Source organism: Gracilinanus agilis, chromosome 3 (assembly GCF_016433145.1).
Source record: "Gracilinanus agilis isolate LMUSP501 chromosome 3, AgileGrace, whole genome shotgun sequence".
In the NCBI taxonomy this organism is placed as follows: domain Eukaryota; kingdom Metazoa; phylum Chordata; class Mammalia; order Didelphimorphia; family Didelphidae; genus Gracilinanus; species Gracilinanus agilis.
Window position 1 is genome coordinate 245211625 of NC_058132.1, and position 20978 is coordinate 245232602.

Genomic DNA, 20978 nt, shown 5'->3' on the forward strand with positions numbered 1-20978 from the left:
CTTAATCAAAAATAAAGCAAACTAGATATTACTTTTTACAGGAAAATAAGAATATTTTCAGTTACCTTCTTACACAAAACCACACAAAGTTATTATTTATTATACCTCTGCTGTCAACAGCATATTATTGACTAATTCCATGTAGGCTTTCATTTCTGCTTTTTGGACTTCATCCAACCCATCACTAAGAGAATGGCCCTAAAGGGAATTAAGAAAAAAAATTAAAGCATTATATTATATCAAACTATACTAAAAACTTCCACTTATTTTCCTATTAGCTTACATAGCACCATGTCTTAACATAGTTACAACTATATTAATTTCCTAAACACTTTCTAAAGTATATACAATATCTTTAGTATGACACTATCCATAAAACTTTACACCCAATGATATAAATTATGAAAATTAGTTTCAGATACTTTTCCATCATAGGAACGTATACACCTTTCAGCTGAATATAGCAAAGTCACTTAAATACTGTAGTAGCTTACATTTGCCAAAATGTCAAATCTATCTGCAAGGCAATTTTTCATTATTCATTTACTTCTGCCCTTCCCCCTCAACAAAACAAAAACATAATGGTTATTGAATCCTTAGATTAACACTTGGGAAACTTGTTAATAATACTCTTCATTATAGGCTAGAATCCACTCTATAAATATGTCTCTCTTGGTTTGCCATCCAAAAGAATTTAGCAACTGAAACACAGAAAGCAAACTCTGTTAAAAGGTGATTTCACCCTATAAGGCAGCTCAGTGTATTTACAAATGGAAGTCAAAGCACTAAATATAAATACATGCTGCTTAATGCACAAATGATGCTTTTACAAGGACAAGGATGCAAAAAGCAAAGGCTTTTATTAGCTATAATTTTAAGGCTTAAGCATACATTGCATCTTTTCTAAAAGTATCAAACCTGTTGCCAAGAAATGAAGTATGATACAAAGATGTGTTAGAGCTGTATTCTTAATGGAATTGGGAGCCAAACCAACAGCAAACATGCAAATTGAGTAAATTTCTGGTGGAATAACTCGAATAGAGAGATTAACCTTCCTATAGTTAGCAAATTTGATGTGTTGTAATATTTCAGTATTTTTTTAATGACTGAAGCTCTCATAAGTTATGGTAAGTTAGAAAAGTATTTACCAAACTACCACTTGCCGATAATTTATAGTAAGAAAAAAAATTAATACTTAAGAAAAATTTCCCCACTAGTTTATATTGACATTTCATAAACCTAGGTTAAAATCAATGTAAATGTAAAGACATGCTAAAGAATGATGGATGACTTATTTAACAGTAACTGTGATCAAATGCATTTAATATCTTTTTTATTACCTTGGCTTTTACGAATTGGACTATTGGACCAAGTTCTGATACCACTTGATTTCCCACATGAATAAAAGGTACTTTACCTGTTGAGGGGAAAAAATATTCTTTTGGGGTAAATTAAAGCTTATATGAAAAAAATTAATGCATTCATATACAGATTTATTAAAATGGTACATTCTGAATTGCATACTAATTTATCAATTTTTGATAAAGGCTACAGTTTTGAAAGAAAAGGAACAAATTGCATTCACACCTGAAGTTTGACATCCACATTTTACAGAGTTTTGTCTCCCACTGCCATTGTGAGAATCAAATGAAGTAACACATGTAGAGTGCTTTGCAAACCTTAAAACACTACACAAATGGTAGTTGTTGTTATTAATACTGCCATCATCATCTTCTCTTCCTTTTCCTAAAAAAATTTGACAGATTATGATGATCCAAAAAATTAGGACTCCTTCAAATCAATGAGGAAGACATGTATCCAGAACTACTGGGTAATCTCCAAAAAAAAATGAAGGAAAGGAAAGGAAAGGAAAGGAAAGAGGAAAGGAAAGGAAAGGAAAGAGGAAAGGAAAGGAAAGGAAAGGAAAGGAAAGAGGAAAGGAAAGGAAGGGAAGGGAAGGGAAGGGAAAGGGAAAGGGAAAGGGAAAGGGAAAGGGAAAGGGAAAGGGAAAGGGAAAGGAAAGGAAAGGAAAGGAAAGGAAAGGAAAGGAAAGGAAAGGAAAGGAAAGGAAAGGAAAGGAAAGGAAAGGAAAAAACGATTCCATGCTATACTGGCAATAAAACCCCTCAGAATACAGTCACGTTCTGATGGTATTCTTTATGATATGATTTAAAAAACATTTTTAAAACCTTCCCTGCTAAAATTCTTAGTGATTCTAAATCATCAATACATACACCAAGGATATCTGGTATCATTTATTTTTAATATTCTATTATTATGCCTCATAGTCACTTTGGTCAAAGTCTATTAATCTGTGAACTGAATAATACAAAATATGCTGCCAATGTGAGGGTGGAGAGTGAGGAAAAGAAAAAGGGTTGCTACGGATTTTAAAAAACTGACCACTGCATCAAACATTTAGTACTTTATTTCAATTCATATCAACTCTAAATAATATTATTAAAATTTATATGAGCAAAATATTTACCAAAAATGAAAAAAAGTACCTCAAAGGCCAATGGATGAAACCTGCTGTCAGACCTAGTTCAAACAGAGTTCACAGTAACAGCAGGTTCCTTCATGCTCCTTTTCAATAGATTTGCTCTTCTCTGGCTCACAGTCAGCCTAAGGGTAATGGATGAGGTGCACAGCACCAACAAAAGCCTCATCTGCATCCATAGCATAAAATGCATTACAAAAGAAATGCAGGCCTTTCTGAATTACAACTCAATAGATTTATTTAGAACATACTTTCACTGTTGCCAAAGTAAGGAAGTGGTTTGGAGGTAGTGCTCCTAATTTTGTATGTTTTATTAGGGGAAAAAATTGTTTCTGCTTAATGCTGTCTCTTCTTTCTTAAACTTATCATATCTTACTTAAAAATGACTATATCAATTTAAGCTATAAATAAATAAATAAATGCAAATACTATAAATACCCACATCTTTCTCTGAGCCTTTTATGAATGAAAATAATTCATGAATGAAAGAGTCCTACTAACGGGCCAAATTGAAAGTAATTTCCCAGTGTGCTTGATTTTAAAATAAAATTTAATTTTTAATCTCCCACAAAAACAATTTGGATCAATAATTATGACCAAGAATATGTAGGGAAGAAGATATACAACATTACTCTTTACACCACCAGCTTTGTTTAGAATTGGAAACAAAGCTATTGCCTGATTATTTTGCAGGTATCTGACATCTGCACACTGAGACTGTCGTTGTCTGGCACCAATCATGTGACACCATCTGAATTATTCTCTCCACAAAAGAAAACTCTGGGTTTCATGCTTTTCACTGGATGTAAAATAAGAACTGGTCTTGCTTTTAAAGTATCTATTTAAAGTGTTTCCTCCATTTCTGTACAAAAGTAGCGAGATCAAGATACCAAGGAAGTTTACAGAATCTTCTCTCTTAAATGTTTTTTAAAAGGAAAAGGTGTAGCCTTTTTGGGGAACAGGGGAATGGACTAGATGGCTACTAAAGGGATTTTTCTATATGAAATCCTATATTATAATTTTTTTTAAGTTAACTGTCCTGGAAAGGTCAACTGGAACTTGTGATCAAGGAATCCTTTAAAGATAATCACATTGACACAACCCTTTCTACTCCACACCCTACTCCAATGTTTTTCATCACAGAAAAAAATAAAAAGGCATAAGAAACTATAACCTTGAATGTTGGACCTTAATTAAAGGAAATCTGGGTTTGAATCCAGCCTCAAGTACATATTTGCTCTGTGGCTATGTGAAGTGATCACTTGTGCTCTCAAAGATTTAGTTTTCTCATTTGTAAAATGGAAATAACACTGCTCATAACTTTGTAAAATAGTGAGAAAATTATTTTGTAAACTTTAAACCTCTATAAATGTGCAAATATTTATTATTGTTGTTGTTACAGCAAGGACCCAACAAAATGTCTGCTTAAAGATATCTGGGAGATTTTTATCACAAAAATTGCTGTTAATGCATGGAGTAACCCAGGAAATAAGAACATGAAGCTATACTTTAGATGTGGTAGAATCATAAATCTATAATTGTTGATGGTATCCAAGTGAAATGTTGAAAAGGGAAGAAGGTGAAGGGATCATTTTCATTCTCCTTCATTTTATTGCTATACTTGGGAATGGAAATAATATTTAACACTATTCTTTGTTCAGTTGTCTCTATAATGATAGGATACCATTTTTCCCAGAAAACACTATAACACATTTACATCAGTTGATTATTACTAACCAATGCATTCATGAGAGATACTTCTACCAAGGTGTAATTATTGTCATATCAAAACTAGCATTATAATAATCATGTGAACTGCATTTGGAATTCATTTATTTTGGAGATTGCACAACACTACACTAGACCATATTTTTGTAACTAAATGAACTAAAGTTATTTAGCCCCTGGTGTGAAATGACATTTTAACCAATAAATATTATTTTTATATTTGTCATTTTATATCTCAGAAATGACAATAGCCATGAAAATATCTGAAAAGTGGCAATATTAATATAATAGCATCCTAAAAATGAACATCTAAAAAGCACTCTCAACATTCAAAGAAATAAGAAAGATGGGACTAGAAGCCATGAGTTTTCAATTGGTAATTTCATGTAAGATCTATGGCAAGACATTTTAATTATCCTCCTTATTGATGTTCTTCCATCTGTAAAATAGTAGAACTGAACAGAAAGTCTTGAACAGATTAATATTTACAAAATGTTCTAAAGATGAAAGAGCTGTGTGTAAGAGCTAAATATGAGAAGACAAGGAAGATTTGAAGAATTCAGGGACAGAAATACTAAGTTATATACTCCCCTAACACCTAATTTTTCATAGCAATTCATTCTAAAAAAGGTCTCTAATTTAAATCAGCAGGCACTACCATCTTAAGTAAGAGTTTAAATAGGGTTGATTTTATAATTTCAAATAATAGAAAACTATACAATAGTTCAAAAAAATAAAAAGGCCATTCTATTTTTAACAAGGATACTATTAACACTTTAGTGATTTATTCAGTACAACTAAAAGAGCAACCCACTTACCAGATGGAGACATATATTCAGCATTTGCTCTACAAACCACTTTGATGGGGAGATCACACATTTGCAAAAAGGCCTGGAAAGCAAAAGAAACAGAGTAAACCATTGAGAATTATCATTCATCATGGTTTCTTAAAACAAACTTCTGGTAGAACATTCATAGTTTACCTCAGTAGCAATTATAATATCTTTTTTATGACAAGAGGAAAAAAACTATCTTATAAAAAATAACTATAATTTGTCTGTTATCAAAATGATATGAGAAGAACCAATGACACAATTTAACTGTGAAACAAACACAAGTAAAATGCCAGTTAACTATTTTAAAAAATCAGCATTGCTTAAAGTTCAGATACCAATAGATGAGACAAAATGTTTACGCATCCAATAAGGATGTAAATATAAAAATTGTACAAACCTATTTGTTTTTTATCAACTGTTATTTTAATTGTTCATGTTCAATTCTTTCTTCTTTAGCTCATTCTACATCTCAAGCCTGAGAACCATGAAAAGCTGTTGCTTGACTCTTTTTCTCCTTGAGTTGTGGTTAATTTTCATTTTCTCTTGCTCCCCCCCTCATCCACTCTTAATGATCCAAAATGCTGCCTATTTCTGCTGCTTCAATTCCTCTAACTTAATTCTTTAAAGTCTGGTTTCTTTATCAGCTAGTCCACTTAAGGATGCTAAAGGTCAATAATAATGTCTTCCTTGCTAAGGCCAACAACATCCCTCTTTTGAAGCTTTTCACACCCCTTACATATGTATCTGGCCTCCTTGTTGAGGGCAATCTATTCAGTTCTCTTTCCTAATGTTTCTTTTTCTGGTCCAAAATATATGACTTCTCTTCACTCATCAAATACAAAAATGTCTCTTCTTTTCTTCCTTTAAAATACTTTTTTTTTTTCATGAAGCTCCTGCTTCTATATAATTTTAAAACTAAACTCTCTAGGCTTAAGAAAAATGTTATAATTACTAACCAAATGTAAACTGAGATAAATGGTCTCAACCTGTTATTTCATTGGCATAGAACCCTCCTATGAGGAATCTTCCTTCACTGATGCATATATACAACTGTTCTGAAACTCAGGATCTTAGTTTCCCCTAAGCAGTTTTTGAAGAAAGAAATCTAACTTATCAAAAAAATATGGAAAAAATGCTCCAAAATACAAATAGAGATATGTAAAGTAAAGCAACTATGGAGCTTCACTTCATACCTATCAGATTAGCAAAGATAATAAAAAAAAAAAAAAGGAAAATAATTGTTGGGAGGGGCTGAGAGAGAATGAGCACACTAATGTACTGTTGGTGGAACTATGCATCAATTCTTCTACTCTGGAAAGTAATTTCGGGCTATGCATAAAAAGCTGTTAAATGGGCACTATCACAAAGAAAGGGAATATGGCATCAGAGGTACAAAATTATTTATAGCAGTTCTTTTTGTAGGAGTAAACTGGAAACTAAAGAAGTGTCCATACACCGAGGAATGGTTAAACAAGTTATGGTATATGAAAGTAATGGACATTACAGAGAAACCTAGGAAGACCTGTATAAACTGATAGAGATTAAAGTGAATAGAACTGGGAGAACAATTTATACAAAATTATAAAGAAAAATAATTTTGAAAGACTTGAGAAGGATGATTGATGCAATGATCAACTACAGTTTTAGAGAAATTAGAGAAATGATGATGAAACATGTTACTCTCTTCATCACAAAGGTTTTGTGATTCATATTTCCTTTTATCTTCACAACAACCTTAGGAGATGGGTGTTATTAGTATCCTCATTTTCAGAAGAGGAAACTGAGACAGAAAGCAAGTAAGTGACTTGCCCAGAGTCAAGAACAGAAAGAAAAGGTCTGCTACAAGATGTTAAGGGAGAGTCAAGGATCATTTTCTCTAGTTCTTTTGGATTGTGCTACCACTACCTAATATAATAACCTGCATACCACAGGTTTGAAATCAAATAAATGTTTTTATTATTAAAGTCAGTAAACTTTAATAATGCCTCTCAACTCTATCAAATTAAAATGCCTGATCCTAGGCTTAAAGCACTCTAGCTAGTGCTGGATCTGATGTACCTAATTAGCTATGTCTTGGAAAATGGTCTTTGGGAATGTTATGTCTGAAAAATTCATCACCCCCACTGACAACCTGATGATGAGTCTCTCTGCATTTAAAGGTGATCCTTAGACAAAAATGTACAATAACTGGTTCCTACTCAAAGCTTTTCCAATTTAGAATAACCTATAAGAGGATGTGCAGTGTTAGCATGACCTTCAAGAATCCAGGATCACCTCCATACCACAATGAGGCATAAGAATAGGAATTTAATGGAAGTATAAATATATGTGATAAAAATTGACATTAAAAATCAATAAAGTATTAACCCAAATTTATAAATGTAAGGCCTATTCCCAATGGATAAATGGTCAAAGAACATGAACACACTGTTCTTAAAGATGGAACACAAATAATCAGTAATGATCAGAGAAATACAAATTTTAAGAAGTCTGACATCCATAATATATGCAGCAAAGAAAATTTAAAACTATAAAATTGAGTGTTGGTAAGGCTGTAGGGAAAGAAACATGATTCCATTGATGGTAGAATTGTGAAATGGTACAAACTCTGGGATATAATATGGCAACATATAGCAAAAGTTACAAAAATGCTTATATTCTCTGATATAGTGTTTCCAATTGTGACTATACACTAAAATTTTTTAAAAGAAAAAAGTATATATCACATAGGTAGAGCTAGAAGAGACTTCAAAGGTTGTCTAATTCAATTCCTTCATTTTGCATTATATTATAGAAAATGGAATCCCATTGCGAGTAAATTAATTGTTCAAGGTTACAAAATTATTAAATGAAGATATGGGATTCAAATCCAAGTACTCTGACTCTTAAATCCTGTCATTTTTCTTCATACAGACACCAAAGAAATTTTCTTAAAACTCAGATCATCCCATCTCCCCTCTACTCAAAAACTCCAGGTTCAAATATAAAATCTTGTTTGGCATTCAAAGCTCTTAATAACCTAGACTTCCTCATATCATTTCCTTATCTGGCTATTCCACAAGTAAGCCACTACTCTTTTTATTCTCAATATCTTCTCTGGCTATCCCCAATGCCTGGAATGCCCTCCCTTGTCATCTCTGACTTCCTTTAAGTATTAACTAAAATCTCATCTTCTAAAGAAAACCTTTCCTAACTCCTCTTAATTCTAGTGCTCTTTCTATTAATTATTTCCTATTTGTCTTATATATAGCTTCTCTATAAATATTTGTTTTCTTGCTGTCTCCATTAGAATGTGAGCTCCTTGAGGGCAGGAATTCTCTTTTGCTTCTCTGTGTATCCTTAACACAGGGCCTAGCACATAATAGGTGCTTAAAAAATGTTTACTGTTTGAAAAGGTCAATGTTCAGAGAAATTTTATTTAAAATAGCAAAAAAAAAAAAAAAAAAGCAAGATCTCAAACTAATAGGCCATATATCCAACAGATTAGTAATAGTCAAATAAATTGTGCTGAATGAATATAATGCTATTATTCTTGTGTCATAAGAAATGTTAAATATGAACATCCAAATAGGGGAAGATTTATGTGAAATAAAAGCAGGCTAAAATAGAATCAGAATAATATATACAGTGACAATGACCAAAACAAATATTTTCATGTAGGCAAAAGAAAGACCAGAAAGAAGTATGTTTTTAAAATTATTTTATTCAAGTTGACTAAACATTTTTTAAATGGAACATAAATAATTTGGAATTTATAATTTCATGAAAATCCTTTTTATCTTAATAAGATATTTAAAGTTACTAAGGTGATGGTTTTGTTTGTAGTGACTAAGTTCAGAATAATTTTTAATAATACATTCTTCAATAGTCTCTGTGACATGTCAGCTTTCCATTAGTTAATAAATTCTATAGTTTGTAAACTTGTGAATAAAATCTTTTTGCTCTTACTACTATGCAGAGGGGCTATGAACCAATAAATAATCAAAAATGCTATATATATATATATATGTCAACATATACATATATCATAAGCAAATAAGATGCTGAAGCCAACTGCCAGTAAAGTCGATGCCTACTTTTCTTTCCTTTTATTAAAAAAGCAACTGCTGTCTAATTTTGTTGTTTTTAAATCCTGTAATTCTTATAGAAGGATATCACAAGATGGGTGATTTCAGTTAGGATGAATTAAAATTGTATAAATGCTATGCATATTTTCCTCATCTTTAGATTCAGAAGAGCATTTCTGATTTACAGAATTCAAAAAGGGAAACAAGTTGAATGTTTTTTCATAACAGCAGTATCATGAATATACTTTTCTATTTAAAACTTTGTAAGCCTTTATTGAGTGAGAGAGATGAAGCAGTGTACATGTCTATAACTTAATCAGTATGAGAAACTTCTGGTAAATCAACTCCACCAATGTAAAATGTGTATCACTAATTGATCTGTAGCCTAGAACTTTCAGACACTGTGACATTAAGTAAATGACCTTCCTGTAAGTTACTACAAGGATTCCTGATTCTAACTATGTTCATGAATCCATCATCCACATAAATCACAATCCTGCTACAGTTTGTTAAACATCCATGGGTTGCTATAGCTTCCCCCCCCCAAAAAAAAAAAAAATCAAGGGCTAGGGTGAAGGGAGGGAGCAAGAGAGTTTTCAACCTTTTGGTAATAAATACATCTGCAAATTAGGCTTTTCTAGCTTCACAAGGCTTGTCTGGCTTTGCTGGTATGATATTTAAAGACAGAGCTGGTATACCACAATGGTCTTGACATTTCTGAAAGTATAACTCTAAGGCAGAAAAGGAAAGAAACATTTAAAAGTATAACATTAGTAAGAATTAAGTGACAGGAACTGCTAGGTAGATAGATCTGGATCTGAAAGTAGGAAAACCTGACAGGTTCAAATCCAACCTCAGACATTTACTAGCTATGTACCTTGGGCAAGACAACCTCTATTTGGCTCAGTTTCCCCTTCTATAAAATGGAGAAAGTAGCATCTCCCTTCCAATGTTGTTGTAAGGATCAAATGCATACTAATTGCAAAGTGCTTACTTAGCACAATGCCTGGCATATAATAAGTGCTATATAAATGTTAGTTATTATTATTTCAAGAAAAAAAGATTGTGAGTGTCAGGCTAGGGGTAAAAGGACAAAAGACACTCCAAAACTAAGAATGATTTCCATTGAATTCTTGGGGAAAGTTACCCATTTATCACTGTAAGCTACAGTATAGGTTTTTTAAATGAGCAAAAATGAAGTTCTCAAATAAAAATGAATTCTATAGTTCTGGATATTGAACAATCCATTCAAATAGCACTGTCTCCTATGACTTTAGAAAGAAACAAATGTAATATAATAGTGCCATCATCAAGATTATCATCTTTTCAACATAATGTGAATGGTATACCAATTATAAGGTTTTTTCTATCTTTGACCATAGAAGTAGTCATTTATTTTTTATATTTTCCTGAACCCAAAATGAGCCAACATACATTTAATTATGATAAATAATCAAGATCACTCAACTTGTTCTCATATTTTGGATGGGCACTTTAATGCAAACTAAATGACTGACAAGATGAAATAATTTTGATCAAGGATTTGGCACACCCTACCAGAATAATGTTCAATACCAATGTCAATCACTGCTAAAATCAGACCTCCTCAAAGACAAAGCTGACATCTGAAAGTGATTAGGCTAAATAGAATGAAAGCAACTTGCATTAATAGAGCAGGTACTATGGCATCCTGTGGGTGCTCAATCAATATTGGATGATTATATTAAATATCATAATGCTTCTGACTCAAAAGGGGATAAATAACTACTCTGAGGTTTCTTTCATTTACTGTATAACTGCCAACATAAAAAATTATTACACTATAGTTGTTGTACATGGATACACAAGGCATAATAAAAATATAAGGTTCTGAGATCAAGGAAGTATCTGGGGAAAAAAAAGAAATATCTGAGTATGTTTGTCTCAATCACCAGCTTGGGCAGGCTAAGATAGAAAATGAACTATTGCAGAGTAAAGTAAATAGAGGCAAGAAAATAATAAACAATGACTACAAAATCTAAATGGAAAGAATCAACATACATATAACCCACAAAGGTGAACGCTGAGAAGTTATAAAAAAACAAGCCTGGGAGGCAACTGGGTACCTCAGTGGATTGAGAGCCAGGCCTAGAGATGGGAGGTCCTAGGTTCAAATTTGACCTCAGACACTTCCCAGCTGTGTGACCTTGGGCAAGTCACTTAACCTCCATTGCCTAGCCCTTACCACTCTTCTGCCTTGGAATCAAAGTATTGATTCCAAGACAGAAGGTGAGAGTTTAAAAAAAAAAAACAACAACAAGCCTGGGCAGAAAAAACGATTTAGGTAGACACTTCCATTCTATCCCTTTGTAGAGGTGGAAGGTCCACAAGTGTTGCTATATTTTCAGACTTTTTAATTTATTAATCAGTTATGCAAATATAGGATGATTCTCTGAGAGAGGAAGGAAGATACTGAGGAAAGTAACCGTGATGTAAAAAACAAAATATATTTTATAAAAAAGCAATTTAAAAAAAAGAAAATGAACTAGAAGCTATAAAATGTCCTGAATCATTTTCAGTCATATTTATAACACAGGGACTCACCAGGGGTCCATGAAGATCAGGGCAGAAATGCTCTACTCCTCAGAGTTACCCATGACAATCTAATTCTGGAATGTTGGTCCACAGTGACAAGTAGAAACCTATTTCTTGGGCAATCACTGGATAAGAGATAGAACAATGTGCAGAATCTTCTAATGTGATCACTTTTTAAAATTCCTTACCTTGTCTTAGGATCAATACCAAGTATCAATTCCAGGGCAGAATAGTGGTAAGGGTCAGGCTACTGGGGTAAGTGATTTGCCCAGGATTGCACAGCTAGGAAGTGGATGAGGCCAATTTGAGCCCAGGACTTCCCGTCTCCAAGCCTCATTCTCTGTCCACTGAGCCCTACTAACTGCCCTCTTACATGATCATTTGACAAATTACAAACTCCAAGGGTAGAAATGGCAGCAGTATCAGAGGCAATTTATCATGTAATGAGATTCTGGGCAGAGATCACACAAACAAATATGATGACCCAGAGATAGATGGTCTGCATTTTAAGGAGGAGCCTGGGGATCAGAAAGGGGCAAAAACAAGGTAGAATAAGCCAAAGATCTAGTGATTTATATGAAAATCAGAACAGGAAACACAAGACTGTAAATTTGAGTACTGAATGTATCTGTTTATCTTACTAAACAATGATATCTCAAAGTGAATTATAGCTAGATTAAAAAGAATGAAGATTTCTAATCAGAAATATGATAAAAGAAAACTATGACCAATGTTTTCTGAATGACAGTATTATTTGAACTGTTCAGTCAATATATTGACATGAAGACATGATAGGTAAGATAAGGCAGAGGAAGGAAGTAAAACAACTATATTCTATGGTCTACAAATGACTAAAAGTAGTCATTCAAATCCACTTCAGTACCTGTTGTGTTCAAGGTACTCAAGATGGGGATTATGAAAATGTATCTAAGTGAAGAACAAGAACACTAAGAACTTAAAATCTCAAAGGACGCTATAGTTTCATATCTTGAAGGACTTCATACCAGAAAACTTCACCAAGTAGAATGGGCAGCAACATATCTTTAATAAGTTTAACCAAAAAAAAAAATTGAATAGCAGCAGTAAGAACCATTATGTCATTGGAATAACTAAAAAACAGTAACTAATTATCTCTGAGGAGGAAATTATATCCAATCATGAGTTATAATTAAGTTAATTTTAAATAGGAATGTTTCAAGATTACATACAATGAAGTTGCATCTTGTACAGGGGCTAGGCTCTAAGGTGAATATGAGGTCAAAATTACTCTTGAAAATTTCTTATATTGTTTATAAAGTAGAGTGCATAATCCTTAAACAGATGTAAATAGAAAAGCAATAGGTTTTCTTTGAAAGAAGATGCTCTCAGAGAATATGAACAATAAGATGGTACAGTAGTGGTTTTCCCACAAGCTTCTCTCACCTAAAAAACAAAAGAGAAAAGAGAGAGATAGGAAAGGGAGGAAGAGACAGGGGAAGGAAAGAAAAAGGAAAAGGTCACTAAATTCACATGTCTCCTATAAGTGATTCAATATCATGTATGGGAGGGAAAACAACACAATACGGAGTCATGAAAATGGGGAGAGAGTAATCAAATGAAAAGTAAACTAAAAATGCAACCTTACCCAGTCTGAAGGTAAACAAAGAAGGCTGAGTAATTTTTCTGTATCAAAAAGAGTGAGGGCTGTTGGACAAACAAGATAAAATCAAGAGAGAAGAAATACTGGAGTGGAGGCATTAAAAGATGAAAAGGTTGGAATCATGAACTTGTCCTTTAAAAAAAAAGACCAATTAATAGATAGGTAGGTAGATAGATAGGGGGCAGCTAGTGACACAGTGGATAGACAGAGTACCAGACCTGGAGTCAGGAAGACCTGGGTTCAAACCTAGACTTGGACACTTCCTTGTTATGTGACCCTGGGCAAGTCACTTAGCCCCTATTGCCTAGCTCTTGCTGCTCTTGTCTTAGAATTGATACTAAAACAGAAGTTAAGAGCTTTTTAAAAATAAATAAATGAAAATAATATTTTTTGCATATTGCAAACACAATCATATTGCAACATAATAGGTTTCCTTTGTAATACTATTTAATCTATTTTATTCATTTAAAAATATTCTAAGCAAAGATTCACAGGTTTGAGACTACCAAAGAGGTCCATGACAAAAAGAAAAAAAAAGGGGGGAGCTAAGGATACCTACATTAAAGCTAGTATAATAAAAAATGGCAATATTACCTAAATTAATTTATAATCAGTACTATACCAATCAGTCAAACCTATTGAGAAAGGTACTGTGGAGTTAGACAAAATTAAAATGAAATTAATTTAGAGGAGTTCTAAACCTGGGATGCATAGAATCCCAAGAGATCTATAGATAGAGTTCAGGAGTTCTATGAATTTGACTGGGGTGGGGGGGAATTATATTTTAATTTTCACTACCCTCTAACTGAAATTTATTATTTCCTTCCATTATGAGTATAAATAACAAACATTATTCTGAGGCATCTGTAGGTTTCGCTATATTAGCCAAAAAATCCATAACATAAACAAGTTGAAAAACCCCTGATTTAGAGGATTTAAAGGGAAATCATTTTAAAAGGAAGTTTAGAATAAAAGAAGATATAAATAGCCCTCTAGATCTCAGTTTTTATTATAATGCAATAATCATCAGAACTATTTGGTACCAATTTTAAAATAGAAAAAAAAATCAATGAAACACAGACAACAAGGAATAATCAGAAGCAATTAAAGTCAATAACCCATTTTTCAATAAACCCCAAAACAACTATTTGAGGAAAGATTTCATATCTGCCAAGAACTACTAGAAAAACTAGAAGTGGTTTGGCTAAAAAATAGACTTAGACCAGCATTTGACACCACATACCATAAAAAATGGATGCTCATCTGATATAAGTCATATAAAAACAAATAAAGAAAATGAACAGAGGCATCTTTCACCTCTTTGGAAACGTCAAGACTTCTCTGTTTAGGTATGAAACAGAAACTTTATTACATGTAAGTTTTTTTTAAAGACTAGACATTCAACTTAATCATGGTAGATCCATCATTGTCATGCCTGTGTTTTTTATAAGGACAATTCTTAACCAAACAAGGGATCGAGGAAATCAAAAAGAAAAACTAGATTATTTCAAATACACGAAGTTAAAAAGCTTTGGCATAAACAAAAACAGTAACATTAAGATAAAGAGAGAAGCTGCCTAAGCAAGAGAATTATAAGGGAAACAGTTAAGTGAGAAAAAAATCTTTACAATAGTTCTCCTTGATAAAGGTTGGATAAACAAGATAAATAGGTACTTAATCAACACTGACCCAACTATTCTGGAAAGCAATTTGAAAATCTATCTAAAAAGTTACTCAATTGTATGTAACTTTGATCAGTGATATTATTAGTAGGTAACAGTGATATTACCACAAAAAGGTCAAAGACAGAGGGAAAATATCCAAAGATAAAAATATTTATTTTATATGGGTAATTTTTGTTTTATCAAAGAATTGGAAAGAAAGTATGTGTTCAACAATATAGGAGTTTGCTGAGGAAATCGTGGTATATGGATGTAATAAAAATATTGTACCACAAGAAATGATGAATGATAAATTCACAGAAATTCAAGATTTGTATGAACTAATGCAGTGTGAAAAGAACAGATTCAACTTAGATGATTAACAAAACATTATATAAGACATTGAAAGACTTTAGGACAAAGCATTGTCCAATCATGACTTTAAGACTGAAAATGAAGCATGTATCTCACTTCCTGATGAAGAGAATAATGGACTACATACACAGAATTAAACATACATTTTCAGAGATGGCCAATGTTCTAATTTATTTTGCTTGAGTAAACTACTATTTGCTATAAAGGGGTGCTTATATTTTGGAGGGCTAGTTTGTGAAAAGTGAAATAGATGGAAAAAAGTTTTAAAAACAAAAATCAACAAAACACTAAAAATACAAACTTTATTCAGGAGACAAAAACAGGTCAATTTTGCTTTTGGCTGAATAAATCCGTTATACACTTTATAAAAGAAGTCAACATCGTATATGCTATATTCTTTTTTGCATATTGAAGTGGTTGTTACTCACAGTTAAAGTAATAATAAAAACCAAAGAAAGGAAGTTACCAAATGGAAAAATCTTTGGGAATAATGTGAAATCAATTTAGAAATACAGGTTGGAGCCAGATTATGAAAGAGGAAAATCAAATTGCCAAATAGAGTAGATTCTATTTATCTGACAGGCAATGGAGAGCCAATGAAATTCTTGAGCATGAGAATGATATGGCAAAATCTATACATTGGAAGTTACTCTGACAAATGAATAGAGAATCAGAAGGAAGTAGATTACCTGAAGAAGAGAAAGAGAAGGAAAGAGAGGGATTATCATATCTTAATTTTAGATTCCACTTGTTATTCAGTCGTATCAGCTATGTCTGGCTCTTCAGATTCATCATTTTAGATTATCTTCACAAATATATTGGAGTAGTTTGCCAACTCCTTTTCCAGCTCATTTTACAGATCAGGAAACTAAGGCAAACAGAATTATGTGGCTTGCCCCAGGTCATATAGTTAATAAGTGTCTGAGACTAGATGTAAACTCAAGAAGATTAGTTTTCTTGACTTCAGCCCTGGCACTCTATCTACTATGCTACCTAGCTGCCCCAAAACAGGTCTAGTAACCCTTCTTTCCCTACCTTTTAGTTGAAATGGATACCCCATACTCTAGAAAACCAATAATGGCAGATGCGAACTCTGGGCACTGTATTTATCCGTTTTTTTTTTCCTTTATACTCTGTATCTAGCACAGTGCCCTGCACCTATTAACTCTTTTTTAAAAATTCAATGAATTATTAAATTAAAGCTGAAGCAATTAGCTTATTATCACGAAACTGGAACTTATTTAGTTTATCAATATAGATCTTACTTCAGTCTGAGCTGTGGTTAGCCTATCATCTTGAAATAAAATGACTAGTATATAGTACAATGCCTTCACATTGCCATCTGACACAGTGGGAAACAAGAAACTGTTTTAGAATTTAATTTTAGAATTTAGAATCTAAAACTTTAAAAGTTTTTTTTTTAATTTTAAGGATTTTATTTGATATACAGTAGTTATATGGTACTAGATTTCATGTCATGAAAAGTAAATAGCTAAAATCAATGGTTCTTTTTTATTGAGATGTTAGCGTAAGAGGTCACAGAATTCTAGGGAATTACTAGCAAGAAAACATGTTTTGCATGTTATAAATTTTATTTTATACACTATATTTTATGGGTTATTTCGTGGTTGCTGTGTTAGGAACAGTTTATATTATTGGAATTAATGTTCTGTTATAAAGGATGATCTATATACAGAAAAAATGTACTTTCAACAATCTCTAGTGAGAGATTACAGTTTTTCATGGCCATGTTCATGTATCAACATTTGGGCTTTTTACTTTTAATAAAAAAGTTGAGAACTGACTATATATGTATCATATGAAATAGCATCTAATTAAGGTAAAAGAAAGCAGGAATGAAAAAGTATTTATTTAGGCAACTTTAGGTCTTATTAAATTGCAAAAATCTAAAATCTTATTTATATCTAAACAGATTTTAATTTTCTTCCATGAGAACTAGAGAAAACTGACAAGGATTAAAAAAAAAAAAAAAAAAAGACCTTGATTTCTGTTCTGTTAAACAAAAACTGGAACTGACAGATAACCAGTGCTTAGTTCCTTGTATATGGTAGGCACTAAAAAAGTTTTTCTTTAATTAACTATGAAAAGTGATAAATGGAAATATTGGCCAATTTTCTTCTTAAAAATGAACAGTGCGGGGGCAGCTGGGTAGCTCAGTGCATTGAGAGCCAGGCCTAGAGATGGGAGGTCCTAGGTTCAAATCTCGCTTCAGACACTTCGCAGCCATGTGACCCTGGGAAAGTCACTTGACCCCCATTGCCCACCCTTACCACTCTTCTCCCTTGGTATTGACTCCAAGACGGAAGGTAAGAGTTTAAAAAAAAACTGAACAGTGAATTTACAGAAACTGATCACATAAAAAAGTTAGAGCTCATTAATTAAATACAGAAAGTCAGTAATTTTAACTATTTATTGATTTTTAATGCAATAAAATAGTGATTAATAAAGAAAAGATAAGCATAAAAAGCTGACCTAAGTGGAGACTGATTTTCTTAATAATAAGTAGGCCATGTTAGCAAAAAACTTTCAATAGTGTGGGTGTTCAGCCATTGGCAAGATCAAGTTGTGGCACATGAATAAAATAGTATATTGAAATGAAAGAAAAAGAGACAATCAAAAACTTTATTAAAGATAGTGACAATATAAAAATAGTAAAATGTATGAGACATAGCTAAAGCAGTAGACAGAAGCAATCATATTCCTGAACATTTATTTTAATGAAAGAGAAAAAGAACCTAATGAGATGAACGTTTTTTAAAATTAACAAAATAATCAATACAAAACAAAACAACCACAAGGGGAAACAAAGTTAAAGGTAAAATAAATAAAAATAATAACAAAATTCATATGAAAAAACAACGGGGGGGGGCAGCTGGGTAGCTCAGTGGATTGAGAGCCAGGCCTAGAGACGGGAGGTCCTAGATTCAAATCCGGCCTCAGACACTTCCCAGCTGTGTGACCCTGGACAAGTCACTTGACCCCCACTGCCTTCCCTTACCACTCTTCCACCTATAAGTCAATACACAGAAGTTAAGGGCTTAAAATTAAAAAAAAAAATATATATATATATATATATATAAAACAACGGGTGAAGATTGTGCTCAACTTTCTCCAATGAAACAGATCAAAATTCAGCTGCATCTCATCTTGCCCAATTCTTAACCTTATCTTCCTATATATCTTCCACCAGGCATCTCTATTCATCACACTGGGGGACCTGCCTCGACATCTCTTGATACTGCTTGGATAACTCATAGAATATACGTTGCTTTTCCTTTTTATGAGGCCAGTCCATTTCCTTTTATAGTCATGTATTTCTTTGATGATATAATTTATACTCTGCTCCTCATGCACAATTCTTTGTTGTTAATATCCTACACCTTACTAAGGTCCCCTACATAATGTGCCTACTTACAAACAAGCCTTTGGGTAAGCCACAAATTGACTTCTTTGTAAACTGTCATATTATATATCTGTTTTATGAGAAAACACTATTCATATACTCTCCTCCCCACCATCCTCCTTTCAAAAATATTTATAACATGTATATTCTAAACTGGTACTGTCTTTGACTATTAACTATTTCCAAGAAATGGAAAGATCAAGCAAACACTAAGGTAGTCTCTAAGTTCCTCTGGTTTCCATGTTATAACAATTGATCTAAATCTGTTCAATTTTCCCTATAGAAATGGTGATATCTTGGTCAATTTACTCATTGGAAAAAAAAACTCAGGTGCTTCAATTTGCATCTCTTATCACTAGTAATTTAGAATGGTATTTCATATGGTTGATAATAGTTTTAAGGTTTGTTAAAATTTTATTCATAATCCTTTTGTCACTTATCATGGGAAAATTATTTCATGTCTTGTTTCCTTGTGAATATGGACATACTCAGTCATTTTCTAAATTTTCACATTCATCCAATTTAATCTCTTTTTACCAGGCATAAGCAATCATAAACTAAATAAAAGAAAACAAAAATCCAAACCCCACCATTATGCAAAGGAAAATAAAATTACCATGAATGCCACCCCCAAACTCTTTTTTTAAACCTGCCAATTAATAAAAGAAAAAATGGTTTATATGTTATGTGCATTATATAAACATGGTATATACAAAGAGTGCCCAATTTGTGAATTGTTCCCATTTAAAATTTCATTAAACAATGGAAATCGACATGCATGCTTTTCTTTTGGGTCTACAGTTTTCACCCAGGCATCATTTCATATAAGTAAGTCATCTTCCTATTTGCTATGCTTTTTATATTAAAAGACAAAGACCAGTTCACAGTGTAGTAGATAGAGCAATAGAGTTAGTCACAAATCCTGCCTCAGGAGCTTGTTAGTTATATGACAGATCACTTAATTTTTATCAGCTTTACACTTCCTGAAACAGAAAATGGGGATGATTATGGCACTTAAATTTCAAGAGCTAAAAGTGAGGATCAAATAAAGTCATATATTTTAAAGTACTCTGCAAATGTTAGTGTTTTGTAATGCTGGCTATTATCATTTTTGGTATCATATTTGGTATCATATTCCATTACACTGATACAAAACAGTTAAGTCATCCGCCAAATGTTGACATATCATTTGTTTCACTATTTTTCTGTTAAAATATAGCGCTAGTAACCTATACAGGAGTGTCTTACAGTTCAACATTTAACTATCTTTAATCTATAAATGGTTTTGGTAATAACTTAGGGTTCTTAGATATTTTCTTATAATTCAATCTTCTACCACCCCTTATTGCTTTAAAAAAAAACAGTTACTATTAGAAAATTTGACTAAAATATCATTTCCTGCTTGCTCTCAACAAGAAGTATTTATAGACACCAAAGTCTGTTCTTTTTGCAAATAATCACTAATTTTTATCTTCCAAATACAACTTAGAGCTACTCTGTCAGACTTGATCCCTAGAAAAGTAATTTATATGCCCTCACTAAGGCATGATGAGAAACTGGTAGCAAAGTGAAGAATTCTTCAAGTTTTTAGACAACTCAAACTATCTTTCATAATGATAATGAAGCCTTGTTCTTCATGACTAGTGAAGGGGAATGGGAAGAAGATTCCTACCAAATGCTTTCTATGCGTTCTGTGCACCAAACGTTATAGTATCCACATTTTTAAAGGCAAAATTAAATGAGTTACAGTTGGAAATAAATAACAAAACAATAATAGCGGAAGACTGCAAGCTCTCCCTCTCACAATTAGATAAATTTAATAAAAAAATAAATAAGAAAAAAGTCAGGGAGGTAAACAGAATCTTAGATAAATTAAATGTGATAGAACAGAAGAGTATACCTTCTCAGCAGTACATGGCATACATAAGAACACAAAAAAAATACAGATAAATGTAGGAAAGCTGAAATATTCAATATAACCTTCTCAGATCATAATGAATAAAAATATTATGTAAAAAGGGACCATGGAAACAAAAGTAAAAACTAATTGGAGACAAAATAACTTAATCTTAGAGAATGTGTGGGTAAAAGAACAAGTTATTAAAACAATAAATCATTTCATTAAAAAGAATGATAATAATGAGACACAAACCAAAACCTATGGAATACAGCAA

At 32.4% G+C, this 20978-nt stretch overlaps 1 protein-coding gene across 1 annotated transcript in view; it reads right to left on the reverse strand.

Annotated features, from left to right (window-relative positions):
* Nucleotides 1-20978, reverse strand: part of MTX2 (metaxin 2) — a 104958-nt gene that overhangs the window by 30602 nt on the left and 53378 nt on the right. The window contains exons 4-6 of the mRNA XM_044669762.1: nucleotides 5047-5119; nucleotides 1341-1417; nucleotides 106-198 (exon numbers count right to left, since the gene is read on the reverse strand). Coding sequence (XP_044525697.1) covers nucleotides 106-198; nucleotides 1341-1417; nucleotides 5047-5119 — 243 coding nt within the window. The remainder of the gene's footprint in view (nucleotides 1-105; nucleotides 199-1340; nucleotides 1418-5046; nucleotides 5120-20978) is intronic.